Source organism: Hylobates moloch, unplaced genomic scaffold, assembly GCF_009828535.3.
Source record: "Hylobates moloch isolate HMO894 unplaced genomic scaffold, HMol_V3 SCAFFOLD_2, whole genome shotgun sequence".
In the NCBI taxonomy this organism is placed as follows: Eukaryota; Metazoa; Chordata; class Mammalia; order Primates; family Hylobatidae; genus Hylobates; species Hylobates moloch.
In genome coordinates this window covers 68,267,437-68,277,665 of record NW_026652277.1, presented here as the reverse complement: position 1 = coordinate 68,277,665, position 10,229 = coordinate 68,267,437, and the positions used below count along the sequence as shown (strand labels likewise).

Genomic DNA, 10,229 nt, shown 5'->3' with positions numbered 1-10,229 from the left:
GAGATCGCGCCACTGCACTCCAGCCTAGGCAACAGAATGAGACCCTGTCTCCAAAAAAAAAAAAAACCTTTGCATGGACCACAACATACTAGTAACCTCATTCTCCTCCAAATTTCTATAAAACTGTTATATGTAATAGGTATCATTTGGCCTCTGCACTGTGTCACTACCATTTAATGTCTAAAGCTTGTATTCCCAATAAAACTATTACTTTCTTTTTTTTTCACTTTTTTTCTTTTTGGAACAGGCTCTGGCTCTGTCACCCATGCTGGTGTGCAGAGGCGCCAATCTGGGCTCACTGCAACCTCAGCACTCAAGCCATCTTCCCACCTCAGCTTCCTGAGTAACCAGGACTGCAGGTGCCTGCCACCACATCCAGCTAATTTTTGGGTTTTTGTTGTTGTTGTTTTGCTAGAGAAAGTGTTTTGCCATGTTGCCCAGGCTGGTCTCACATCCCGGGCTCAAGCAATCCACTCACCTCAGGCTCCCAAAGTGTGGGATTACAGGCATGAGCCACCACACCTGGCCACCTTCTCAATAAGGATTGTGTGTTTTAATGATCTCTTAACAATACCCAGCAATGTTGTGCACATGGGAAGAATGCTTATCTTACAAATAAAATATTATGAAAAACATGCTTGAGGTGACAGGTATGCTAAGTACCCTAATTTGATCATTACACATTGTATACATGTATCAAAATATCACATTGCATCCCACACATGCATAATTATTAAATAAAATTGAAAATAAAATAAAGCCTTTTAAAAAATTACAAAAAACAAATGGAAACACCAGTTACCAAAAAACATTCACTCTTATTCACAAATAAAAACCATTTTAATTATTTAAAACACCTGGCCGGGCGCAGCGGCTCATGCCTGTAATCCCAGCACTTTGGGAGGCTGCGGAGGGTGGATCACGAGGTCAGGAGATCGAGACCATCCTGACCAACATGGTGAAACCCCATCTCTTCTAAAAAACACAAAAAATTAGCCGGGCATGGTGGTGCGTGCCTGTAGTCCCAGCTACTCAGGAGGCTGAGGCAGGGGAATCACTTGAACCTGGGAGGCGGAGATTGCAGTGAGCCAAGATCATGCCATTGCACTGCAGCCTGGCGACAGGGCAAGACTCCATCTCAAAAAAAAAATATATATATATATACACACACACACACACACACACACACACACACACACACACACAAACTGAAATAGAGGTTTTCCAAGATAGCTGTAGAAATTAAATCAAGCAATCTGAGTAACAGAATTGGTATACAGCAAATATTTAAGAACTGCTAGCTACTACTAGATTCCATTATTATAAGCAACCTATGCTTATAACTATACCAATGGTCTGCAGCCTCTTAGCTGGTACCCAATGATTCCTGCCTCCTACTATTGCCCTTGTAATACCCTCCTCGGTGTGAGCTGGACATACTGACTTGCAACCAACAAAAAGAACATGGCAAAAATGACAGGATGTTGCAACCACTTTTAAGTTATAAAAGACTGATTTCTACCTTGCTCGTACTCTCCATGGCTCTTTTTGCTTACTCTCTCTGAAGAAGCAAGCTGCTATGCTGCTGTCAGCTGCTATACGCAGAGGCCCACATGGCAAGGAACAAAGAAAGGCTTCCAGCCAACAGGGAGCAAAGACCTGAGATTCAGTCCAACAGCCAATGAAGAACTAAATCCTGCAGACAACCATGTGAATGACTCGAGATTATGGCAGCCCAGGGAAACACCTGATTGGCCAAAAGACCCAGCTAAGCTACACCCAGATTCCTGACTCACAGAAGCCGTGAGATGATAAATGTTGCTAGAGGAGTAATTTGTTACACAGCGATAGGTAAACAACACGATATATAACAACAACATGCTCCAGAAAAGCTTCTCTGGACCAAGAATGCAGTCTGGCAAATTTTAAAACAAAGCACAAAGGAATAAACCCAAATAACATCATATCCAGTCCATACCTGTCCTCCTCTTGCCAGCATGCTAACCCATATAGTACTGGTGGGTCGGGAAGAATTCTCCAGACATGATCTACACTCTCCTGTGTAGGCATATTTAGAATCCTTTTTGGCAAACACATAAACTGTGTTTGTTGCCATTTTCTCTTGGGCAATCAGAACCTATTTGGACAATAAGAAAGTTACAGCCATAAAATCCAAAAGATCACTGAAGAGAAAGAAGTAAAATCTGCATCTTAATTTAATCTGATCATATAGGCTCACTGAAATATGTAATTCTTCAACTTTACAAACTCCATTTTGCATAAATGCTTCATAGAAATACATAAACTCCAAAACTGACCAAAACTGACCAAATTTCCAGTGCATGTTATATACAGCTAAATAAAGCTTTGGTTAATATAAGTTTAGCTGTCATACCCTAAATAAGTCAACTGTCACTGCCAGGTTATCCTGCATGAAAATCTTTTTTTTTTCATTTCAACTTTAAATTTTAACTACCATTTTGTAATTTTTTAAAATAATGTTACTATACCTTTTCTGATCCATTAATAATGAAATAGCCACCAGGATCCAAAGGGCATTCATTTAACTCACAAAGATCACGATCTGTCAAGCCATTCAAAAGGCAGTAAGTTGACCGTAACATAATTGGAATTTTTCCTATAAAAGTTTTCTGATGCTGAGTCTGAAGTTGTTCTTCACCTTCTTTAATGACTGTTTTTGTTATATCAACATAAAGCGGAGCAGAATACCTTTGAAAATAAAAGTAGATTACAGTTAAGCAATAGGGTATCTGTTAAAACAAATCCTCAGTGGTTAAAATTACATTTTCAGAATTCTATTTCACTATCTGCTGCTGACAAGGAAAAATTCTTTCTTACGTGAGATTCCTTAATCTAGCTTCATTGGGCATCATTGGTGAAGGAGCACCATCTCTTTCCCAATGGGTAGGCTTGGAAAGATAAATTTGTTCAAACTTCAGCAAATATCTTGGCTGAAATTAAACAAAAAAACATGAAAAGGGTAAATAATTTTTCCATAAAAGTTTTAATGATTCCATTTTAATTGACATTAACATTTTAAGTAGAAGCAGCTCTACAAACCAGCAAAATTAATCCATTTTACTTAAATGGGGACTTCCCAAAGTCAATATCCATATTGCACAGACGCTAAGTTTTAAACCAAATCACTTTCTCTTTTTTCCTCTTTTCTTAAAAATTTTTTTTTCACATTAGACAGGTAATGTGCTAACAAGGTTTGTAACAAGGTTTAAGGAAGGCACATCTCACACCCAATCATCACACTTATCAACTACAAAAGGATCTGCTAATTGCTTTCTTAAGGCAGAAGACAAAAAGAGACTTAATATACTAAAAGTAAAGACTGTACACATCATGTGCTGAGTTTATATCAAACAGTTAAAATGGATTTACATTACTGATCTATATAGTTTCTTATGCCCTCTCCTTGGTAAGCATCATCAAAAATACAAAGTGACCAGAAAACAAAGATAACAAATCCAGACAACTAGAACTGTGCTCTAATCAATAGAACATTTTAAAAAATAAACCTAACTCTTCAATTAAACATACAAATTAATCTCTCAAAGGAGTAGAGTTAACAAAAGAAAAATATTTTTTTATTTTAAAAAACACACAAAATATCCTAATCATTCTATATAAAGGGCTGAGAACTTCCAACTCTGGCTGGAATATAGCTTGGTCCGTAGCAAAAAAAGAAATTTTTCAATTAAACATTCACTTGCTGCCTAATAAAACAAGATCCATGAGGACAACTTTCTAGAGATAAATGGATAGCGTACTTTTCTCTAAATCAAGTCTCAGAGAAGAAAACAGGAGTAAGCAGACGTTTTACTAATGATTAATTATTGACACTCAAGTCTCCCAAGCTGGGGTAGATAAAGGGCAAAGAGAACGGTGGTGATAACAAACCAAAGGGAAGCCAACCCTCTACTCCTTATCTGTGTCATCATCTAGTCTAGGTCATTATTATCTTAATCATAGGCTATTCTAAGATTTTTATCTCCTCCAGTCTCTTTTGTTTTGTTTTGTTTTGTTTTGTTTTGTTTTGTTTTGTTTTGTTTTGTTTGAGATAGGGTCTCACTCTGACACCCAGGATGGAGTGCAGTGGCATGATCTCAGCTCACTGCAGCCTCCAACTCCTGGGTTCAAGTGATTCTCCTGCCTCAGCCTCCCGAGTAGCTGGGACTACATGCGTGCCACCAGGCCCAGCTAATTTTTGTATTTTTTGGTAGAGATGGGGTTTCACCAAGCTGGCCAGGATGGTCTCAAACTCCTGGCCTCAAGAGATCTGCCTGCCTAGGCCTCCCAAAGTGCTGGGATTACAGGCATGAGCCACCGCATCTGGCCTCCTCTAGCCTCTTTCTATTCCAAGCAAGCATCACTTCCCAAAGTAACTTTTCTAAAATAATGCTTTATGTATATTCTTTGACAGTCTCTCAGTAATTCCTCCTAACATTCAATGACATTCAAAGCTTTCAACAATCGGGTTCCATCTTATCTTCCTAATGCCTATTAAAAATAGAGAAGCCCTGTAATCCCAGCACTTTGGGAGGCCAAGGCGGGCAGATCATGAGGTCAGGAAATCGAGACCATCCTGGCTAATACAGCGAAACCCTGTCTCTACTAAAAATACAAAAAAATTAGCCAGGCGTGGTGGCGGGCGCCTGCAGTCCCAGCTACTAGGAAAGCTGAGGCAGGAGAATGGCGTGAACGCGGAAGGCGGAGCCTGCAGTGAGCCGAGATCGCGCCACTGCATTCCAGCCTGGGCAACAGGGCGAGACTCTGTCTCAAAAAAAAAAAAAATAGATAAGCCAAGATCACATACTGATCAATGTGGTCCCCATCCCATCCCCAGCCTAAATACACCAAGTATTTTCTTTCTTTTCTTTTCTTTTTTTTTTTTTTTGAGACAGAGTCTCAACCTCTCGCCCAGGCTGGAGTGCAGTGGCGCCATCTCAGCTAGCTGCAACCTCCGTCTCCCATGTTCAAGCAATTCTCCTGTCTCAGCCTCCCTAGTAGCTGGGGCTATAGGCGCCTGGCACCACACCCGGCTAATTTTTGTACCTTATTAGTACAGACGGGGTTTCACCATATTGGCCAGGCTGGTCTCAAACTCTTGACCTCAGGTGATCTGCCCACCTCGGCCTCCCAAAGTGCTGAAAATATAGGCACAAACCATCGCGCCGGCCACACCAAATATTTCCTTGCTGAAACGACTAAGCACCTTTTCTCTTCTAAGAGAGTTCTTCATAGTAAATTTAAGTCTCTTCTATCTTTTCTACTAAGCTCTGATAACTAGGTGTTAGAGATCTCCTCCTCTTTTAGTACTTCTGTTACTGGCACGTTGAATTTGCTATGTTATATTGTTATCTGGCTTGTTATACAAAGACCATGAAGAAAAAAATGACCCAACAAGCCAGGTGCAGTGGCTCATGCCTATAATCTCAGCACTCTGGGAGGCTGAAGCAGGTGGATCACTTGAGGTCAGGAGTTGGAGATCAGCCTGGCCAACATGTGAAACACCATCTCTACTAAAAATACAAAAAAATGCCGGGCGCGGTAGCTCACGCTTGTAATCCCAGCACTTTGGGAGGCCGAGGCAGGCGGATCACGAGGTCAGGAGATCGAGACCACGGTGAAACCCTGTCTCTACTAAAAATACAAAAAAAATTAGCCGGGCGTGGTGGCGGGCGCCTGTAGTCCCAGCTACTCGGAAAGGCTGAGGCAGGAGAATGGCGTGAACCCGGGAGGTGGAGCTTGCAGTGAGCCGCCAGCCTAGGCGACAGAGTAAGACTTCGTCTCAAAAAAAAAAACAAAAAAATTAGCCAAGCATGGTGGTGGGCACCTGTAGTCCCTGTAAAAAAGAAAAAAATGGCCCAAGAATAAAAAAGAAACTTAATGTCCCCCTTTCCAGCACAGCCCTAGAAGAGCCAATCACTTTCGTTCTTAATAGCAAAATTCTGTACAGCATGTCCAACTAAAATGGAAATAACAGACCAGCCCTTAGAAGATAAGCTATACAGAAGAGAAACTGATCAGGCTAGAAACAATGAACTCTCCCTGTGTCTAGCTCTATTTTGGGGGCTTTCCCTACCTCATTTTGTTTCTGAGTTTTCCCTGCCTCTCAAAGTCCCATATGTTCCAACAGCTGCCTCTGAACTTCTCTAAAACTGGGACAGTCATTATTTTGGACTACATACTTCTTATAATCACTCATATAAAACCAAATTATAAAATTATACCCTTAGTATGATTTTAACAATGCTAAAAAACCTGCATTATGTGAGCAAAAGCTATAAGAAGCTTAATAAAGACAGCTGATATGTTTGGGTGATTTTCCTTTCTTATCTCATATGGTTATAATAATGTACTTCATGCAATATATAAAATCAGATGAAAATTCCTTCAAACATTTTTTATTATTTTTACACTGTGAGAGAAAAAAGTGGGGTTATCTATCTAAAGCAATGTGACCATCTCTGGCTCACTTCTCTTATTTGCTCATATTTCAGAGTCCTCTCTTCCCAGCTATTCAATACCTACTATGTGAATAGGGATGGGATAACTTGCAAAAAAACACACCTCTTCATTAGAAAGAATAAATCAGAAAGTGACTGACGGTGCTGTAAGTACTTTGCTAAAAGCTCCAACTGACTTTTTTTAACCTTTAAGCCAGGTAAGAGAAGGGCTAAAATTTCAAACAAATACTCTTCTTGTACCTGTGTAACTATTAGAACTATCTTACCGGTTCTTCAACTTCTCCACTAGCATGCTGAGCTTCAGCCTGTAGGTCTATAGGAGGAGCGTCTTCCACAATTCTTTGAACAGACATCTGAATAAACTCATCAAAAGAATCCAGTTGTTGTCTGACCAAGCCTTTCTCATCAAAATAGGAACTGGGAAAATATTTGAGTTCAGTCAGTTGCAACTCAGTGATAATTTCTAGCATAATTCCCCATTTTCATTATTCAACAAACAGTCATAAAATACCAACCATTATATGTCAACCACTAAACAAGACACTGAGGTATCTTAAAAAGGATGAAACCGGGCATATTTTCTTTGTAGAACTTATTATTTGGGGAAAAGCAGCTTTTATTTGGGGGTAAAATACTTAAAGCACGATATAAGAACTATAAGGATCCCAGCTCCTGGGAGGCCGAGGCAGGAGGATTGCTTGAGTTCAGCCTGGGCAATGTAATGAGACCTCATTTCTACAAATAAGAAAAAAATTAGCCAGGCATGGTGGCATGTGCCTATAGTCCCACGTACTCAAGAGGCTGAGGTAGGGGGATCACTTGAGCCCAGGAGTTTGAGGCTGCATTGAGTCATGATTGCATCATTGCACTCCAGCCTGGGAGACAGTGAAACCCTATCTCAAAGAAAAAAAAAAACTTTATGTCCTTTATGGACAAATTTTATTCCACCTCTTTGAAATATTTCTTGACAAATGTGTCAGGAGATAAAACTAAAGAAAAGTCAAAGATAACAATAAGAACTTTCATTTGAATAGGAGGGAGGGTAGTGATATTAATGACTAAAATAATGCATGAGAATGCCAACTTTAGGTTCATTAGTTCTATTTTGAATTGTTAAAGGTAGGATAAGAAGAGTAAGTCTTTACATAAAAATACTCAGCAAAAGACTGGTGATAAAAATGCAGCATGGCTGAGAGATCTGCAATCTAAAAAGTGGACATTATTTTTATAAGGAACAGATACTTTTCAGGTGAGGGGTGGGAAAGACATATAGAGACAAGTAGATACAAGTGCAAGAGGATCTCAACAGATCACTCCCTATTACCATCCAGGGACAGCCGCAAAGCTGGGCATCACAGAGGCTAGAGGATCTAGCACAACCCTTGAGATTATCCCATCACCCTTCAGCAGTAGGAAGTGCCCCACCACACCTCCACGTCTCCACTCCTATATCTTGTGACCTCTATCATCTTATATCTGTGAGACTTTCTTAGCTTCTACTCCCCAACTACTGACTCCCCCATCTTCACATCAATTTTCTGAGACAATATGCAGAGTCCAACTAATCATCAGCCTCCCATTTTGGCTTCATCAGGTCACCTCACACATCAGTGACAGGCCAACAAATTGGCCCCACCCTGATCCAGTCAAGTATGGCCACCAATATTAGAAGTTAGGTCCTATGGTAGAAAACACAGCAGACAATCACACATGTGTAAGGTATGACCTAAATAACAGTTAGGGCAATTTATCTCAGTACACACTGTCACATAATGGGAAAGAAATTTCTCACAACCATGTGGATTAGCCATTGATATTGTAAGAAAAACATGGCATTGCCTGTAATATACATAGCAATGGTTTTTTTATAGGCAATTTAAGATGAAATAGCTTCTAAACTATAGATAAGTTTCATTACCCCAGGAAGCTGAACTATAGCTACTTTCCCCAAAATCATTAGAATGGTGCTTAAACACCTAAACTATATCAATATTTCATATTTATTATCTCTACTGTTTATTTTACCTGAAGTCATCTTATGAAGTTACTTGTGATATTAACTAATATCACATTCACAAGATCACTTGATATTAGAAAGTAAAAAAAAATCAAAATTCATTTCTCAATAGCCAAAGTATCTACAGTCAATTTAAACTTAAAAATCAAATAATTTATTTTGTAACAAATGATAAACGCTATGACAGTTCACAATAGAGTATTTTATCCTTGAGCAATCTACCACATATGTTGAAAACAACTTCTTTTCATCTAAGATAAAATATTTTTTCTACCGGGAGAATGTAGAATATAGGCACACTCCACAGAACATCTACCTGGTTATTGTTTCCTAATAAAATATCTCTTGGTGTTTAACACCCAAACATCACAGAAGATGTAACTGTCTCAATAAAGTTTAGTCTTCTACAGCCAATTTGTTTTATTTTTTGTGTTTACAAAAGTTTACTCTTAAATGGCTCCAAGACAATGCTTCATTCTAGCTATAGGTGGCAAAAGATATTATGGCAGGGAATACAGATGTTTAAATACAATGGAATCAAAGGTCACCATCACCTCAGGCACAATGAAAAGCTGACTTTTTGCCAGATTTCTCTTTTTTGCTTTCTTTAAAAAAAAAAAAAAAAAGAGAGAGAGACAGGGTCTGGCTATGTTGCACAGGCTGGTCTCAAACTCCTGAGCTCAAGTGATCCACCGGCCTCGGCCTCCCAACGTGTTGGGATTACGGGCAGGCGCGAGCCACCTCGCCAACCCTTTTTGTCAAATTTAATTCTACCTGTGGCCAGGGGCCCTTTCCCCACAGCCTTCGGTTTTAAAGCTTTTTCTGCTCCTCTTTTTGTTTCTGCTTGAAAGCTGTATCTTCCTCATCCATCTCCTTGGCCTGCTTCTTGGGCTGTTTCAGGGGCTTCTTGCTACCTTTGCAACCAAACATGGCAACTGCCGCCCCGGCCCCTTCCCCAAACCCTGCCACCAGAAACACAGCTCCCATCCTCACCCCCAACTCCTTATGGAAAAATATATACTTATATCCCAAAAACTCAATATCTATTTTTTAATTATTTATTTTTAGAAACAAGGTCTCACTATGTTACCCAGGCAACACTCAAACTCCTGAGCTCAAGGGTTCCTTCTGCCTCAGCCTCCCAGGTAGCTGGGACTATATAGGCACACACCACAGCACCTGGCTTTCAATACTTTTGTTTGTAAGATTCTGGATAACATGCTGAATCAACATCTTTTTTTTTTTTTTTTTTTGAGTCTCGCTCTGCCACCCAGACTCGAGTGCAGTGACATCACCTCAGCTAACTGCAAACTCTGCCTCCCAAGTTCAGGCGATTCTCCTGCCTCAGTCTCCTAAGTAGCTGGGATTACAGGCATGCGCCACCACACCCATCTAATTTTTGTATTTTTTAGTAAAGACGGAGCTTCACTGTTGGCCAGGCTGGTCTCCAACTCCTGATCTCAAGTGATCTGACTGCCTCAGCATCCCAAAGTGCTGGGATTACAGGCGAATCAATATCTTTTTCACAAAACAATATTCAAGAAAGGTTATTCAGTTATACTCCAAATACAAATGGCAGAATGTCGGAAGCATGTGTTCTTTGAAAAGAGAGAATGTTGACCAAAAGGACATGCACCTTGGAGCTGATGGGGCTCAGAGAGGCATTCATCATGTTATTGTATATAAAACAGCTGTCAGGGGATGAGAGAAGA

The 10,229-nt window shown here is 40.0% G+C and overlaps 1 protein-coding gene and 1 pseudogene across 1 annotated transcript in view; both read right to left on the bottom strand.

Moving 5' to 3' along the window:
* POLR2B (RNA polymerase II subunit B) overlaps nucleotides 1-10,229 on the bottom strand; it is a 52,459-nt gene that overhangs the window by 33,522 nt on the left and 8,708 nt on the right. The window contains exons 3-6 of the mRNA XM_032166746.2: nucleotides 6,767-6,917; nucleotides 2,860-2,972; nucleotides 2,511-2,730; nucleotides 1,979-2,137 (exon numbers count right to left, since the gene is read on the bottom strand). Coding sequence (XP_032022637.1) covers nucleotides 1,979-2,137; nucleotides 2,511-2,730; nucleotides 2,860-2,972; nucleotides 6,767-6,917 — 643 coding nt within the window. The remainder of the gene's footprint in view (nucleotides 1-1,978; nucleotides 2,138-2,510; nucleotides 2,731-2,859; nucleotides 2,973-6,766; nucleotides 6,918-10,229) is intronic.
* LOC116477876 (small nucleolar RNA U13) lies at nucleotides 3,208-3,301 on the bottom strand (annotated as a pseudogene).